At 47.3% G+C, this 18,728-nt stretch overlaps 1 protein-coding gene across 1 annotated transcript in view; it reads right to left on the bottom strand.

The window, feature by feature from the left end:
* Positions 1-2,417: 2,417 nt before the first annotated feature.
* The window catches only part of MXRA7 (matrix remodeling associated 7), a 50,015-nt gene continuing 33,704 nt past the window's right edge, over positions 2,418-18,728 (bottom strand). The window contains exon 4 of the mRNA XM_065416251.1: positions 2,418-2,532. Within this exon, the coding sequence (XP_065272323.1) occupies positions 2,418-2,532 (115 nt within the window). The remainder of the gene's footprint in view (positions 2,533-18,728) is intronic.

Here is an 18,728-nt window from a genome sequence, read left to right as displayed (position 1 = left end):
GCTTCCACAACATGGAGTTTCCCACAAACATTCTGCATCAAGGATAATTTAATCCAAATTGGGCATGGTAATTCCTGTTAATAATTTCAATGCATCTTTTGGCAGTGTATTTACCAATGGGTTTTGTTACCTGGTTGAAGTTACGTGGTATTTCTTCAGGCTGACTGATAGGCAGAGCCTATGCATTCAAGAGGATCAGCAGGAACCATCTTGACTTGTTTTGAAAGGGTAGGGTGTGGAGGAGGAAGGGACTTGCCCTTAAAGGATATAAGAAACTGGAACGGATTCCTAATCCAAGTACCAATGCATTAGATTTAGCTACTTATTTAATAAACAATGGGATCAGGAACCAGAGTGTGAGAGAACTAATTCAGCCCCTCTTGATGCTGATGCCCCTTTATTAATTATTATTATTTGTATTATGATAGCACCTAGGAGCTCAAATCATGGACCAGGCCCCATTGTGCTAGGGGCTGCACAAACACAGAACAAAGACAGTTTCTCCCACAAAGCTTACAATCTGCAACATGTGTTCCTGCCTGCTGGCATCTATGTTGGTGGCTCTCCTTTCTTGGCAGAGCATCTCTGGGCACCCAGCACCAGGACCGAATACCCCATTTTATATGTGTTCTTGAAGTGTGCTCTGTTCCTTACATGGGGCCCAGGACCATGGCTAGGATCCACACTGAATATTACATTACAAGCCCATTTTTCATCCAAGGAATAGTATTCCCAAACTTTGGACATTCTGCCCTTTCTCCTCCACCATCAGCTACATCACCTGACCTGACCTCCATGCTCCACCTACAACTACAATCTACCTTAACTAAATCTAAAACCTGCTCTCCCTCACTCTGTCTCACAAAGGACTATGACGTAGATGTAAATCAGTTTCTCACTGTGCTTCCCATCCTCTTGCCTCTGACCAAAGGTCATTTTCAAAGATGGCCATTGTCTTGCTTCCACTCAAAAATTCTAATGGAAGTGGCATTTTCTGCTGCTGCATTATGGAGTGAGAAAAACACACTTTTATGGAGAAGCAAATGGGGGGGGGGGGATGAAATTTCCCAAACTGGAATGGAAAAGTTATTTGCATGAAACATAGTTCGACTGAACATTCTGTTCCACGTAGGTTTCGATGGTGATTATAGATACAGTATATACCCATAAGGAGATACTTGGTGTGGGTGACAGCAAAAATGCACTTACAAAAGTTATTCACATACTGTGCCTGGTAGCTTTATCCTCCTTCAGGATCACTGGTTTCCCACCAAAAAACTTGGTGAATCATCTGATATCAGCCCCATACTCTCTGAATAATTGATAGGCATGATCCTGACTAAGTGTATATGCTGCATTTGGGAGCATATTTTCCACTGTGGGAAGACAGACACATGCTAGCTCTGCTTGAACTAGTGCACCAAGAATAGCAGTGTGGCTGTGGTGGCCTAGGCAGTAGCTCAGTCTAGCTGCCTGAGTATGTATACAGGGGGTTGAACATGATTGTACTTGTGTGGCTAGCCCAAGCTGCTACCTGTATCACCATGGCTCAAGCTAGTGTGTGTGTGTCTGTCTATGCACACTGGGAAGCACACTCTCAGCTGCAGTGCAGATATACCCTAAAAGGGTAACCTCCCTGTAACAGGGTGCTGGCCAGGAGGTCCTGAGCCAGGCCCCTGTTAGCCCAGCTCCAATTAAGAAGCATTCATTGGGGCTGGCTGAGTAGGCCATGCCAAATTGCTAGAAGAGAAGCACCTGCAGGCCTCATTAGCCAGGGGGCTTTATAAGGCTGGCAGGCAGGCAGGCAGGAAGTGAAGGGGGGAGGGAGGCCTGTGCATCCCTGCTGGCTGGAGAAACTAGCTGTCCCTCAGGTTGCTGGTTTGGAGCAGACTATAAACAGAAGGTGGTGGGAACTGAAAATAAAAAGCACTGGTGATTGCACTCAGAAGAGGTCTCTGGCTGATTTGTTGCGAGGGCAAGTGAACTCCTCATTACACTCCCATTTTATCCATGTTAGAGTGTGCAGCAGCTGTGGTTTTACTTTACTCGGATTCCTTTAGACACCAAGATGATGGAGGATCAGAGTGAAGAAATACGTACTTACAAAGCATAGTCAGAATACAGTTACAACTTTCACCATGCGGTACGGTCTGGCTCTTACAAACTGGCCAAAAAGAGTTGAAATATCTCTGCATGAGATGAAAATACAGCAATAGCTCCTTTAGGAAAACCAGTAAAAAGGGATAGAAATGACAAGTCTTTGAAATATTTCAAAGAGGCCTATACATTTTTGCAAACCATCCAAAATATGAAACTGATTATGTATTTAGTGACAGTTTTATAGCACGACAGTCTCCAGTGTCGAATGATAAGGGGCTGAGGCAGCAGGCAGGCCATAGACTGTAGTGGCTGTGAGCCTACATGTCATAAAGTTTAAGCTGCTCCTTCATGTCTCCTTCAGACATCTCTCCAAATGTCTCACTGTTTTCCTTCATGAGCCTGAAGATGGCAGTCAGCTGCTCTCTCTGAACCCTGTCAAGAAGAAAAGTAAAAGGAGAAATAGCCACTCTCCAAGAGGCACTGTGAATAGCAATAATGGAGTCAAATGAGACATGACGCTCACCTTACGAGTCCTGTTGACTTCAGCAAACCTGCACATATACAATAAGCAGGATTTGACCCTTAATACCCACTCCTCATACACACACATTATCCAACTCTTTATTCCAAGACATACCCCCTTATTTTGAGCTTTCTTAGGGCTTGTCTACAGACACTCTTATATTCTGGAATAAGTGTCCACACATGGAGTTATGCTAAAATAGTTATTGCACTTTAAATATTACCTTAATCCAAATTAACTTTCAAGTGTACACAAGCCATTAGTCTGCTACTGGGAAATGAGTGATCAGAGAGAGAAGTCAGTCTTGCATTGGGGTTTACTAGGTTTTTTTTCCAGTGTTGAGTAATGGGCATCAGGAGTTGGCCCTGAACCTAGCACATGGACATATTCTGTTATACATACCCCTAATTTTTTTTAGGGGGAAGGAGGAGAGAGTACTGTTTCATTACTAGCTGGGATTGGTTACAGGACTGATGTGGTCTCACTGCAAGTCTCCCTGAGAGTGCAGCAAGTTTCCCACCTATTACACGCAGTCCTTGGCTCTCCTTCTTAGGATTATAAGAACTAAAGGAGCCGTGGTGTTATGACTGTAACAAGGGCGGAACAAGGCTTTGCTATTATTATCTAAACCTCAAAGCTCTTACTGCCCTTCCATCCCCCATGAGAACAGAGTCTGTTGACCCACAGCAGGTCAGAAATGCAGAGCTGGTGCTGTCCACAGATTCAAACCCCCTCAGCATCACTGGTCCCTGGAGCAGGCTGCTGACAGGGGATGGAAGATTGGCCTTCACTCTCTGCCGTCCCAAAACCCACCTTCCCAGGATTCTCTGCTTCTGGCACAGCCAGCCCTCCTGTCTATAGTAGTAGAATCTCATTCTCATTTCAGTTGCCAAACCTATCCTGACAAGTCCCTTCCTTACCTGCCAGATATTCTGGCACCCGGCCCTGGTAATAAACTCTAGGGACTCTTTTGCCGCACCCGAGACAGACAACGGGCGAGTTTGCAGCAAGAGTTTTCGCTAACAAATGAAAGCATGAGAATTTTGTTTCACTCCATGGTGACGATACCACCATGGAATGAGTCTCTGCAGGTTGTGCTGGGAAGCAGATATTACAAGTGGCAATCTCACAAGCACAGGAAGATGGAAGATCAGAACTCAGCCGGCATTAAGCTATGTCTTCACTGCACTAAAAGATGTGATTTTACATCAAGATAGTAATATCAATGTAAAATCCTACTGGAGACAAGTCAATATAGCTGGATGAGGCCAATCCTATAACACCCTCCCCCACCCCCAATTTGGGGTTAACTTCAACTAGATACAAGGAATTAAAATTTATCTGTGTTTTGTCTCCACTAGGATTTTACATCTAGATAGTTATCTTGAGTTAGATACCTTGATGTAGAAATGCACCTTTTTTTGGTAGTGAAATCACAGTTTTAGGAATGTGGCTGCTTAAAACTTAAGGGGGAAGCTGCTTAGAAGTTGTGGCGCTGGGAGTGGTATAAATGTCTAGAGCAGACAAAAGACCTGAAAAGCTCTGTGTAGCTCGAAAGCTTGTTTCTTTCACCAATAAAAAAATATTACCTAACCTCCCTTCTTTCCCTAGAGAAGACAGAAACAGGTTCAATGTGTGTGTGAAACAACAGAGCACAGCACTGATCCATCAACAGCAATTCCACTGGGAATTTTGCATTAAAAAACAAAATCAATGGTAGGAGATGGGCCATAGTCACAGGTGAACAAAGGAGCTTTCAATCTGTGAAGCACAACCTGGAACTGGAAGGGTTGTGCGTGTTCCTTACATCTACTGATAAACATGAATACCGATCAGAAGTGGTGACAAATGAGCTGCATTTCCCACCCTGCTTTAACATTGCAGGGGAAACAGAATTCTGAAAAAGCAGAGCTTAGCGAACAGCAGCCGTTATTGTGCCAATTACTTTGTTCTACAATCAAAACCCATGTGGCTGTAGCATTTAAAGACTATATATATTCTGTTAATGAGCTAGGATCATTTTGTTATGAAATGAAAGCTTCTCTGTACAGCCTTGGCTTGGAGCGGTCATTATACCCCTACTGAACCAATGACATCTCAACTCTATAACCCTCAAGAATCCCATTGTCTCTCATATACTTTACTCACGTGCATGAGAACACATTAAACTAACCTTTTCAGAATAGGAAAAAGGAAGGGAGGCTGAGCAGTTACAGATCTTTATATTTTATTTCAGAACCTAATTGGATTCCAGGGGGCATATCTCCTATCTAGTCTGGAGAAATTCAGTATGTGTTCTTCTCCTTACACAGGCATCTTTGAAGTTTATTCCAGCTGGGAACAAAAACTAGTTCTGGTTCTCTTCCTTATTGTTCCAAGAAGCTTAATAGATTGAGAAAAAGTCTAAACACAATTGCAACTTTTAGTGACCAAACACTTTTTGTCTAGTATGGTCACAGAAAAGTCTCAACATGTTTTTTGGTTTGTTTGTTTTGTTTTTGTTTCAACCCAATATCAATGCACTTGGATTTCACTCATCACTGACAAAATAGGCTAAGGCTGGGATTTTCAAAACAGCTGAACTCTTGTTGAAAATCAATGGTATTTGGGCTCCTTGTTCCCTTAGCTCTTTGAAAATTCCAACTCAAGATTTTCAAAAGTAATTAATGATTTGAGGCACCTAACTTGAGACCCTGCAAATGGACCTGATTTTTAGAAAGTGCTGAGTACCCACCTTCTGAAAAATCAGGTCCCTGTACAGCAGTGGTTCTCAAACTTTTGTACAGGTGACCCCTTTCACATAGCAAGCCTCTGAGTGCGACCCACCTTATAAATTAAAAACACTTTTTTATATATTTAACACCATTATAAATGCTGGAGGCAAAGCGGGGTTTGGAGTGGAGGCTGACAGCTCGCAACCCCCCCATGTAATAACCTCACGACCCCCTGAGGGGTCCCAACCCCCAGTTTGAGAACCCCTGCCGTACAGGGTCTTGGCTACCCAAAAATGGAGGCTCCCAAAATAAACTTGTCACATTTGAAAATCTTGGCCAAAGATTCTGCAATTGGAACTTCACGAATACTACGGATGTTGAAGGAGCAAAAATAGAGTCCAGCTCATCTCTCCCAGCTTCACTGACTCTGCCTAGCTCCAACAGAAGTAAAATCAAAAGGTTTCAGGGTGTGATTTTTAACAGTGTTGGCCTAACTCTGCTCCCACTGAAGTCAATGGGACTACGTGTGGAGTAAGATACCCTTATTCACAGAGTGACATCACAGTCTGGCCCTCTGTCACTAAAGTCCTAACTCTGGGCACATATAGGAAGCAAATCTGCTGAGTAAGACTTTACAAGTGTCTTCCGCCACATTCTATACGACAACAAGTCCTTATTGGGTATTTTCACATGAATAAGAATTCCCTGCTAGGGCAGCAAAAGCAGTGAAAGATATGTGACCCAGATGTAATGCTATAAATCACCACTAGACAAGTTCTGTGGAAGAGAGAAGGAGGGGAAAAAAGCAAAAGGTAAAAACAACACAATGCCCATCCAAATAAACTATTCAAAGATTTATTGAACTGAACAAAGGCAATTTACAGTTTCAAGCCACTAGAATTACAGTCCTGTGTATAAGAGCCACCTTCAGATGAAAAAAAAAAAAAAGTTAAAAAAATACCTAGACAGCCTTTTTTGTTGTTAAAGAAATAGCTTAACTTGCTGCCACTTGCAAAATCTGGGCTCGGCTATAGACTTTGCTTGCTTGATGTACATTTTGCCATATAACTTAAAGATATCTGTATATAAGGCATTCTTTGCATAGTCACACGCTTGGAACGTCAAATCTGCCAGCCAGCACGAATTGGAGACAGAATGGCCAGCCATGTTGGATACCTCGAAGCAGAACGGCCTTGTGTGTCTAGGAGTCATAAGCAATCCATTTAATGTGCTAGCAGTTACCGGCTTGGAAGGGGCAGCTTCCTTAAAGCTGAAGCCTCCGGCTGTTTGTGAAATGAGCCCTTTTTACAGACAAACATTCTCCAAACCCAGGCGCTGCAAAGAACGACCGAGTAAATAGTTTCAAGTATTGTCTGTGTAGGAATAAAACAAAGCAGCCTGGTTTTTGATATGCTTGAAGCTTTAGCTAAGAGGCGGCCTCTCCACAAAAATGAAGGGAAGCTTGGAGGACAGATTCCAACTATGCTGTAATGCTGCAGGACATGAGGTGATATCAGCAGAGGACTCAAAACCCTCTTCCCATGGAAGGACTTCCTGCAAACCAACCCGACCCTATTTGAAGTTAGATCTCAATGGAGCGGGTGCTGATGCCCATCAGAGCTCATCTCCTGTACATGACAAGGCTCAGAAGAGGAGCTGAACCTCGGGCAAAGCAGGCAGGCCAGCAACAGTGACAAAAAGGAATGGGAAAGAGAAGGGGATATTAGAACAGCAAGGTGGTGTGGAGAAGGGAACGGGAAACGTTGTTGGCACCCCCAGAAACTCATCATAATCCAGAGGGAGCCCTCAATTTCAGGGCTACCTCATCCACCCTCTCCCTCTTGGGAACTGGAGCAGGGAAAAGTAAATCCAGGCACTACCAGTCATTAACAAAGCTTGGGCTCCTAAACGGGAAGTCACCACAAACATTAGAGCTACAAGACAAACCAATCTCACTTCTTAGGTCTTCCCTCTACCTAAACTAAAGGATCAGCTCTCTGCTGAAATGATTACAGAGCAAGATTAAGTCAGTCCAGTGATAGTCTCTCAAACCCCCTTCCCCCCCTCCCCCCAATGCTAAACAATGTTTTAAATCTCCAGCTGTAATTTTCAAAGCTAAAGGATGAGTTTGGTCCCCGGAAGAAATGGGTTGGATACTTGGGTACAACGTCTGGGTGGATCTAAAATAACATCTGGATTTTGCCCATTTCCTCTAAAGGATCAATACAGGTTTCAGGATAGGGCAGACAGAGTGTGATTAACACAACTCAATAGACTCACTGAATTTTTGGTGTCCACTCTGGGTTCTGTTTGGGGGGTCTCAGTCCCATATTAGGTCTTGAACCCCCCAAACACAACTCCAGTCACAGCTCTAGCCTGGTTGTGCCCAGGGACCCAAGCAAGAGATTCTCCTTAACCTTGATACCACAAGGAGTTATTTTGAAGAACCCAACTTCAGCCAAGGAGAAACTCCCGAGTTTTGAGGGTTTATTATTTTTTCTTTTGTTTGTGTGGTTGGTTGGTTTTGGTATTTCTCTCAAGCCTTTAAGATGCCAAGGGGAAAGCCTTTAGGAGGAGGCTAGGGATAACTTCATATAGTCTTCAGTTCTGCAAAAAGAGAAACAAGGAGAAAAGAAGAGAATTCATTTCAGTCATTTCACCTTTTGAGTTTGGTTTGTTAATTATTTTTGTAACGAGCAAGGGAAAAGGACTTAGTGCTGGAGGGGGAGGCAAAGGAAGTTTCTGAATCACAAAGAGCCATTTGCAGACTGTAGTGCCTCAAAGTAAGAGGCCTTTTGCTTCATCAATTGCAGCAAGATAGTCTAAACCCAAACAACAGAGTAAGCCAAATGACTGCATGCCCTCTTGATTGGTACCCAATACAATTCAGACCCTTCTGATCCTACAAATTGGGTGCTGCAGCAGCTCCTATTCTGAGTGGACCCACTGTCCCACCCAGAGCATTCCAGAGCAACTGGATTACCTGCCTGGCTGAATATTCCTCAGTACATGCCAAGCCAACTCGGGGAAGTAAGCCTTGTGGTGAACACGTGACTGCTTCGCTAACGTTCTCATGCTATCGGTAGCAGGTTTGAGCATGCAAAGACAAGAGGAATAAGACTGTTCTTTCTAAAATCTTCCTCTAAAAAGAATACCTATTGCTCTAGTGCTGTCTGTCCCTTTTGTATTAAACAGGACATAGTCACATGGCAGGCCTGGGGGGGAGGGGGGAAAAGAGGGTCAATCCATAAACACGACTACTCCGCTTTTCATTGGAGGATCTCAAATTGCTTTATGAGCGGTAAAGCTCAGGACCTGCCAAGGAGGTAGGGAAGATGCATTGGACTCATTTTATAGATGGATAGACTGAGGCACAGAGAAGTGAAATGACTTTCCCAAGGTCTCATATCAAGTCATTGCCAGAGCCAGGGCTAGAACACAGTAGTTCTGTCACTGCTCTCTGGCTCGAACCATTAAGAATTCTCCATTCTTGGAAAGGCTTAGCTTTGTTTCTAGCCCACTGTTCATACTTTTTATAGGATGCCTGTCAGAGCAGGCAAGGATAACCTTCAAGGGTAGGAAGACGAGCCCAAACACGCCTCAGCTCTTCAGCTGCACGCCCACGTCTTTCATAGACTAAGTCCCATTTGACGTATTTCTGCTCCTAATTCCAGTTGAAGTGGGTCTCCACACCTATAGTGTAGTAGTGTCTTCAGCATCAGGCAGGGGTACAGTCCCTCCGTGCAAAATGCCCTCACCTCCCAACAGGTAAGTGAGCCTAGTTTATGGGCTAGATCCAGATTGGAGATGCACACTGAGCATCAGTCAAGCTTCTCTACTACCGGGCTGAGCACAAGCAAGCTCAGCGGCTGCCCAGTTTAGCATAAAGGAAATACTTCAGAGGGGATAATCGCTCTGGAGGATTCACTGTGCGGGGAGTCGGGTCATCAGTATCCTGCCATGGTTGGGAAGAGAAGGAGAATCAGATTCCATACTTCAGGGAATACGCTGATTGCTGTAGGGGCCAAGAAGGATTTTCCTCTCCACTGAAAGGTACAGCATTGTCCATCTAGCTAAGTGTATCAATTTGTGAGTGTCTGGGTGGGGTGGGGAGGATCCCCAGAGGGGGGGTTCCCCTTTATCCGGAGCCTCAGGTGTCTGGAATCCTGCCATTGGCAGTGGCCGATAAGATGGGATATTGTTGTGAGATCCCCTTTGACACCACTCTGCTCCGGCTTTAAAGCAGGAGTAAATCACATTTACGCCTCCAAGGCGCCAGCATGGGGTAAAGGGACCACAACGTAAATGAGAACCTGGCCCTGCATTCCCGTGGAAGCCAGACTCCCTGCTCTGGACTGGCCCATGGCCATACACATTGTGGGAACCTCTCGGCAGACCTCTCCATCTAGGACCCGGGCCACTGCAGCTGTTAGATGATTAAAGCACAAAACATCTCTTTCAAAAAGCAGCCAGATTTAAATGTCTCCTATTCCAGCCCCCGCCCTTACTGCCCTTCATCCCCAAACAGCTTGGGAAGGGGAGAGTCAGACTGCCACATACTGTCTGAGCCTGGCATCAAAGCTTGAGAGTCTCCTCAAGAGAGTCGCTAATGGAGGTCCACACCCCTCACCCCACACTTTCATCTCAAGGCTACAAAGTCTCTCATGCAAATGCCATTAACCCGATTGCACAAGAATTCACATGGTGCTAAAGGCTCAGTTTAGGCTCCTCCTTTACAGGGAGGCCTATCCCCACAGCTGGGGCAGGGATTGTCCAAATGCCCCCCGCCCAAGGGCCAGATTGGTAACTCGCCAAGAACTGCACCCAGCTGGTTTAGCAGAGGCACTTTCACCTAGCACGAGGGGAGGTTTGGATGCTGCAGGACCCAGAAGGCCATGCTCCACCTTGATCCCAGCAGAATCCTGTCAGGCGGGGACATGCTGTCTCCGTGGGTGGCACCTCCCAAGCAGAGATGAGGGCAGCTGCAGGCCAGGCCGTTAGAACTCTATGGAGTGGTCTGGCCCTGCTGTTGATTCCCTTCACTCAGAGGGAACCAAAGACTTCTGGTCATGGACCTCCCGCTTCACAGGTAGAGCAGAGGTGGGGTCTCCAGCGCCGCCCCTTCCCACAGCTGATGTGGCACAGCCGGGGCACAGCAGGAAGGGTGTAGAAGTTACTCCAGTCAATGTGAGATAACAGGACTCCATACTATGCACCCGCTGGAGGAGTTCCTACAGTCCAGGCATTAGGCTGGGTGGGGTGGAAATGGTGGCACCACAGCTTACCCATGGAGGACACAGAATCAGGGGAGAAGCACCATCTAGCAACTGGCCAGTGGGACTGGAGCAAAAAGCTCCCAAGTCCCTTTCCTTCCTTTTCCATTTCAAATGCCTCCCTCCTCCACCCTCCAACACGAACGCATCGGGGTTTACATGAAACCTGAAGCTTCCTCTGGAGCTTTGGGAAGAGTCCTTTAGGCTTTCTGTGGCTCTGTTTCCTCATCCAAATGGGACTGACTACCAGCCTCCGGGGAGAGCAGGAGAGCCTAAGCAGTGCTGACAGAGCAAAGGGGAAGGCAGTTTCCACGCACTGGCTGAAGGGGACAGGTGTGTGGCACTGTGAGGTCAGACACATGAAAACCATACCAGATGGGCCAGCTATTAAGCACTTGGATTAACCCTTGCTAAACATCGAGGTGCGGACCCAGACTTTCAGGGGCTATGGTGTAGCTCCCAGTGCAGGTCCTGTTTGCTCACTGAAGGAGATAGGAATGCCTTTGCAGGCTGAATACGGTAGCAGCTGATTCACTTAGGGCCCGATTTTCAGAAGCGTAGACTTTGCCCGGAGCGCCAGCTGCTCAGCCTCTGGCGTCTATGAAATCCAGAAAGGAGAAGCAGAAGCTTGGCTGGCTCCATGAAGGGCCAACCCTCTCCCAGTCCAGAGTGAAAACACGCTCGATTCTGATGGGATGTCAATGAGGAAGGGCCACTGGAACTGGGTAGACCATGACATTGGGTGGAAGAGCTTCTCTCAGCATCCCAGCCCACCTTTGGCCTCCCAGTTCCTCTTGTGAGGGATGTTCCCACCACCACTTTTCCTCCATATTGTCCCTTGCAGGTACTGAGCCCCTTTTTAATTACCATCTTAAATTTAGTACAGGGTCCGGCTAGCAAGGGGTGCCCAGTAAATTTAACTGCCCCCCATGGCTGGGACCTTAACTGTTCTCCTTGATTCACCACAGCACTCTGAGGTTTTGCGGAGTCTGAGGAAGGATACATCGAACCCGAGTTCTCTAGCTGCTTCTGCCAGTGGGTGAGGCATAGAGAGACTGCTTCAGCGTAGAGAAAACATTAGAGACTGTTTACGCTTAGAAAGAGAGACGAAGAGGGAAGGTGAAGAGCTACGGAATGAGCTTTAATCAACGGGAGTCCAAATGCCTCCTGCAGCATGGAGTTAACAAGTCAAAAGGCTAAATACACAAAATGAGCTCCGGAAGTACCCAGCCTGTCCATCGTTTCACAGGGACACTAGGCAAGTGGTATTTTGAAAAGAGTCTACATGATTTAGGACCACAAGCCCCATTGACTTTCAGTAGGACTTGTGCTCCAGGAGCTTGTCTACACTTAAAACGCTACCGCGGCACAGCTGCAGAGCTTCAGTGTAGACACTACCTAGGCCGACGGCAGGAATTCTCCCATCAGCGTAGGTCATCCACCTCCCTGAGAGGTGGTAGATAGCTTGATGGAAGAAATCTTCTATACTGGGGTTCAGGTTGGCTTAACTACATCGCTCAGGGGTGTGGATTTTTCACACCCTTGACTGACAGAGTTAAACTGACTGAATTTTCTAGTGTAGACCAGGCCTACGTCCCTTCAGCTCCTGAAAATCCTGCCCAAAGGGCCAGACTCCAAAGTGATGAGTAAAGTGGAGCAAGAGGCAGACTTATGCTTACTTCTGGCCCCTTGGCATATAAATTACACCAGGTTTTGGCTTTCCACCCACTTATTGGCTTGTAACTTATGCATTGTCTTGGTATTCAACCCAAGTGCCTCTACAGGCACATGCTGCTCCCTGCTATGGGAGAATGCAGGCGTGCCAGAGGTTTGAGACTCCCAGTGAGTTAGCAGATGGAGAATGGCAAGCTGCCCATGGGAACACAGGACTAAGCAAAGCAGAAGCTGAGGAAGACATGTCATGAATAATGGACCGGGGAGACACAGAGAAGCAGCCATGAACCAGAGGAGAATTGGGGAGCTGAGCAGAGAAAGGAAGAGAATCCAGCAGCTCAAAGCGGGGCCCGTATTCTCAGCCTCACACAGTGAAAGAGAAGAGACTCTAAACCTATGGAAAAAGCTGCCAGGAGCTCTCAAAGCTCCCCCGTTGCCACACACAGGACACGGGCAATATTTTCTACATGTGACTCTTATGTTTGTTTTATGTGCAACACCCCATTTGTAGAGGGTGTTCTACCAAACGGGGGAGCTGCCCCAGAAAAGTTTAAGTCTGGGTATTAAGTGTGGGGAGGGAAACAGGGATTTTTCCTTGACACTGTTGGCTCTCTACTATGGAAGCATCGTTTGTGGCTCTGGACCATAGTTAAGGCTGCAGTAAGATTAGTGCAGGGGTCTCAAACACGCGGCCCGCACCCCTCCTGCACTCCCAGCCCTGAGCCACCTGCTGCACCCTGACCCCCTGCCGCACCCCTCTTGTACCCCACACACCAACTCCCTGCCCTGAGCACCCTGCACACCTCCTGCACCTGAACTCCCTGCCCTCAGCCCCCGCTGCACCCTGCACCCTTTCTGCACCCCCTGGGGGCAGCATTGGGGTGGGGACTTCAGGGAAGGGATTGGAATGGGGCAGGGAAGGGGCCTAATTGGAAGGGGTGGAGTGGGGGCGGGGCCAGAGGCAGCGGGGGGGGGGGTGTCAGTGATGCAGCCCTCAGACCAATGCACTAGTCCTCATGCGGCCCTCGGGGTCATCTGAGTTTGAGACCCCTGGATTAGTGGCTACATTGGAAAACAATAAACGGGCCAGAGCTTAACTCTTTTAGATTAGAAGACCTTTTTGGTAGGGACTTAGTGGGAAGAGGTAAATATTTGGCCAGAAAAGGGGAGGGGAGGGTTGGCACTTCTGCAGCTATGCCTGGGGGCGGGTTAACCCCAACTGCAGTGTGGGCCCAACATAGACCCACCGGAGAAGCATAGGACTCCCATCAGGGATGTGGTAGGGAGGGGAATACATTTCTTGGCGTTGGGTTTTTTTTGGCTGAATGGCAATACGCATTGCATTGCCCATAATGCTCTCTGCTGCTAGACAGGGCCATCATTCTGACCTAAATAAAATAGCAGATGCCAACCCCTTCTCCTCGCTGCTTGTTCCTCGCCCCGGGACACCTATCGTGCTGCAGAAGATGAAAAGCCAAAAAAGGAACAACAAAAACTTACCAGCCTCTCTCATCCAAAAGAAGCGCCATGCTGGACAGGAAAGCACAGCTGCCAAGGAAGGGGCCAGGGAGAAAGCAAGCAGCAAAGGGGAAGAGATGAAGGAGGAAGGGAAAATGCCCACTCCATCCCCATGCTACACAAAGGAGAAAGCAAGCAGAAGGCACCGATGAGCAAGCAGAGGGGAACATGCGATGGAGATGCTAGGAGAGCCCAGGGGCTGGGAATGCTAATGGAGACCTGTCCAGATACAGCCCCACCTCTTTTGCACCCTTGGGGGAAACAATAATGGAGGGGTTTGAAATATACACAGCGAATAGACTAAGATTGTCAGACTGTCAACCAGCCCCTTGCAGCCCTTGTCCATTCTGGAGGAGTCGCCACCACTGCTCTCCAGTCCAAATTTTAAAACAACCACCTTCCCTTTTTATGTCCAGCTGCACCCGTTTTGATCCTAGGTTCATGTTGCGATGCTACGTCATGGCAGGGTCTTTTCTCCCCATCCTTAACTAGGGGTGAGCACAGACTGGAAAACCAGCTCTCCCACCCCGTCCCTTTGAATTTCAATACTCTAAAACTTCAGATTCCAGACTGGACCCAAAGTGGAAAGGGGCCAATTTTCCAGTTCTAAATTGAGGCCCAAGAGAATGGAAATCTCATGAGATCAGCTCATAATATTCTGACTCCCCTGGGGCTGGACTCCAGTTTAGCTTTGAACCCTAGCCTAAGCCTAAGCCAGATCCAAGCATCACCCCCTCAGCTCATTTCTGCTAAGAACTGGCCAGGAGAGTGGAGGGGAGGGGGACGTTCAGAAGGAGGGAGAGAATTTGCCCCCAAAATGTTCAGCTGATTGGTTGGATAATGAGCCCACTTCCCCCAAATGGGACAATCACTGCCCTCCCCTACCCAGTCTTTCTGCAGCCTCCCCAGCCTTGAGCAAGGCAGGGATTTCTCAAAGCACTTGCAGATTCAGCTGCACAACACATGTGAAATAAGCAGGGCGGGATAGAGTCTAGTGGATCATTTAGTCCCTACTTCCAGTGGCTCCCACTAAGTAGCAAGTTCACATACTAGGGAATCTTGCCTCCCAACTAGTTTGTCCTACTTGTGGGTTTGAAGTCGGGATCCAAATCAAAAGGGTTCACTTTACCCTGTAGAGGGCGCTCCTACTCCAGGCATATTATGGCTGTGCTGGAAAAATAACCCCTGAAGCTCAAAGGATGGGGAGGAATTCGCACACTCAGGATCAGGGTTCCACTTCTCCTTCCTGACCAACCTCATCCTTGAGCAAATCTGGGGGCAAACGCCTTCCCGTTCCATTTCCAATGCCTTCCCCCCATCCCATTCTGACACTAATACAAGCTGGGCTTAGCTGACACCCTAAAGTTTCAGCCAAGAATGTCTGGAGCGTATGGACTTCCCCTTTCTAACCCTGCAGCCCACGCAAGAATTAGAAGCATTTATGATGCTTGAGTTGACACCCACCAGTGAAAGGTGATTATGCTGAAAATACAGCTGCCATCCTTTCTCTCTCCAACTCGCACTGATTACCGTTTCCCCCCGTAGGATTAGAGACCCTACAGATACTTCTGGCTATGTTCACCTTCTCCTAAACCCCTGGAATGAGGAGTGGAGGAGGGAGAAGAGACCCTCCCACAAACACTCATGCTGAGTCAAACACACTTGCTCTCTCCTTTCTCCAGCCAAGGTCAGCCAATAAATCTGGGAAGGGAGGCATGTTAAGAAAGGCATAGACTCCTGGGGCCTGACTCCTGTGTCCCACTAATGTCCACACTAGTTTTGCCAAGCACTTTAAAAGGACCAGGCTCTGGGCCAAGAAAAGAGGTCACAAAAGGATTAACAGACCAAATGGAATTATTCCTGGATTACTTCCTCTTTAAAAACACCTATCTGCCAGCCCTGCAGAAGCTTACAGAGTTGCGTGAAGTCCTGATCATCTTCCTGCCCAGTTGCAACATTTTTTATTGGACTCGGAGCAAAGTTTGGGAAGCAGCTGACAAAGGCTACTTTAAAAATAGTCAGTGTGTCAGTCGGTCACCGTAGTTGCATTTAAGAGCATTGCCTGTACCCCCTTGTGGCCCAGCCACCAGGACAGCTGCACCAGTGCAAGCACCTCACGTAGCCAGGTTAAACCATTACAAGCAGTGATTTGCACAGGTATAGCATGAAACCGGGGTAAACCACACCAGTGCAAGCTGTGGATTAGCCTGTTTGCACCAGTGGTTTGCATTGGGGCAGCTACACGTATGGCTGGCAACCGATGGCCAGAACTGGGGCAAATCCCTAGTGCAGAAGACAAGGCTTTTAAGAAACAGGATCTGGCAAACCACGTTTAGCCAAAACATTCACCAGTCTGGTCACCGTCCTTCTCCCTTTCTGAGAAGTGCCTCTATTTTTAAGACTGAAATGATCAGAGACAGGAAATTGCAGCAGCTAGTACATAACATACTCCTCCCCCTATCAGGGCATTTAGGGCAGATTTAGGGATAAATCCTCAATTTGGATCAAGCAAAGTGGTGCAAAAATATCTGCAGTTTTGAGGCAATGTGGGGTGGCATGAAGCAGAAATGGTTTTCTATTCAAGAACCATTTCTGCTGCATGCCCTTCCCCTTTCCTGCATGGGGCTGACAACTCCTCCAGGCGCAGACAAGAGATGCTATCAGAAAAACAACCAAAAGGCCTTTCTGTGCAACTTTAGCCTGCACAACCTAAGGCACAACTCGCGATGGCTCCGTCATCCAGGCTGTGACCCTAGTTTTCAAACTTGGCGGACAAAAGTGGATTTAGGGGCCTAACTTCCAAGTTTCAAAGGCCGAGCACACAGGTGTGACGGACAGAGCCTAAGAGGTGCTGAGCACGCGTGGCTTTTCCTGCAGAGATCACAGCTGCTCAGTACAGGCCATAGCTAGAGGGGACAAAGGTCTAGGTCAGTTTGTGGTGCTGATGGAAAATGAGATGGGGGCACGGAGGAGAGTCGATTTATTAATTTGTTATGAGGAGGGAGTGGGGGGGGGTGAGGAAGGTGGGACAGACATGGTTACTTCATTTAAAAAAACAAAAAACAAAACAAAAACACTAGCAGAGGTTATCAGGTGGTACCACTACTTCTAAGAAACATCATCTCCTTACCAAAAAGATTTGCAAGAATGTTTGTGGCCGAGGACCTAAGGTACTTGCTACAGGGATGTGAGGTCAGAGGTCAGTTCAATCCTGTAATATAAACGCAGCAAACCTGGGTCATATCAAAACAGCAGCATTGTCAGGAGGTGCCTGGCAGCGGGGGTGGGGGACGTAAAGGGGTATGAGGCAGGACGAAGGAGGAGGCTGAGCTGCACTGCTACTCTCAACTGATCTGCTTAGCATCTTACCTGCGGGCAGCTCTGCCCCAATAGAGCAGCTAGAGAAGAGGAAGCTGTGAAGCCTGAAATGAAAAGTTGCTGATGCCACAGCCGAGCTCCAGAGGACAAGAAACCAGAAACAAAACACAAGCTTCTGACAAACACACAGAAACATGGAACATTGACAAGAAAATAAAGGAGCTGTTAGGAGAAACACAACAGTCGGCCAATGTCCCTTCACATGGAACGCTGAGCAGAACTTTGAAAAGAACCCCCAAGTGGAAGAGCCAACTCCAGGTGTTCTCGTCAGGTTCTAGGTGTGACGATACCCCACAGAAAACCCCTTTAAAAAGGAACTAAAATGGAAATAGATGCTGGAGCCTGTGTGTGCCTGGAAGGCTGGGGCCGGGTGTCAATGCACCTGATGAGGAAGCCATCCTGTAGAATCAACCTTTCTCCAGAATTAATAGTTTCACAGGGTGAAATCCTGGCCCTGTTGAAGTCAATGGTCAAACTCCTATTGACTTCAGTGACCGAGGATTTCAGCCACAGATTCTCAGGCCAGAAGGGGTCATGATGATCATCTCGTCTGACCTCTTGCAGAACAGGAATTCCAGGCCATAACTTCAAACAACAATGCCTGCCTCCAGCCCATAACTTTTGGTTGAGCTAGAGCACACAGTATGATAGAAGCTGGTTTAAACACTTGTAGAGTAGGATAGTCTTTCGGTTGAATAGGTTTTCCAAGAGTAATTTCTATAGAACCCTATTGGTGTCATTCACTTCAGTTCTACAGGACTTGTCTATAAGGGCTCTGTCTGAGTGGAAAGGATGGGATGCAGCAACCAGACATGACCAACTTGCTACAGGTTAGTGAGTGGAGAGTTTGGTGCGGAGAGAAATATAAAGAAAGGGGAAACGCAAATCAAGTTTTTACTGCTGTCACCAATACAGGGTCACTACAGCTACAGCAGAGCTAACTGGAGCCTGTTCTGCCTCATGGATCAGCAACAAAACTAGCAACAAAGTTTTGTTCCAGATTCTTTACGACTGATGATGGCGTAAGACAGAAAGAGCCCAGCCTGACTCTCAGATCCCCAGGGAAGTTTGAAGCTTCTGGGGCACAGGGGAAGTGGAAATCCTCTGCTGAGTTATAAATGGAGCAAGTTTGATCTGGAGCAAAACTAAATACAGAACCCCACAGTGTCACCTATATGGAGAGTCACTCTTCTGACTACAGCACTTTTCCAATGTGCCAGTAAGAAGGATGTGGGTAAAATGCCATCGGGCTGCAAGGTAACCTGAAGGTTTCTAACTTCAGTGCAACGTAACAGTTAAAGGTGATCTCCACCCAGTGAGATGGAAAGGGTATGCAGCCAGGGGAAAGCAAGGCTCACTCATGGGAACCTAACTTCAGGGCACTCAGCAGGAATCCTAGTGAGTGGTTTTTTTTCTTGTTTGGGCGGGGGCTTGGTAGTGCTAGGCATTCTCTGCACTTAGCCCAGCAATCAGGAGTTTATCCTGCGCTTCTTCCCCTAACATTACAACCCTCATGCCCAGAGAGACACATCACCAACTGAACTGGGC

The sequence above is a fragment of the Emys orbicularis genome, chromosome 13 (assembly GCF_028017835.1).
Source record: "Emys orbicularis isolate rEmyOrb1 chromosome 13, rEmyOrb1.hap1, whole genome shotgun sequence".
Classification (NCBI taxonomy): Eukaryota; Metazoa; Chordata; order Testudines; family Emydidae; genus Emys; species Emys orbicularis.
The sequence above is the reverse complement of the archived record's forward strand: the minus strand, read 5'-3'. Positions and strand labels throughout refer to the sequence as shown.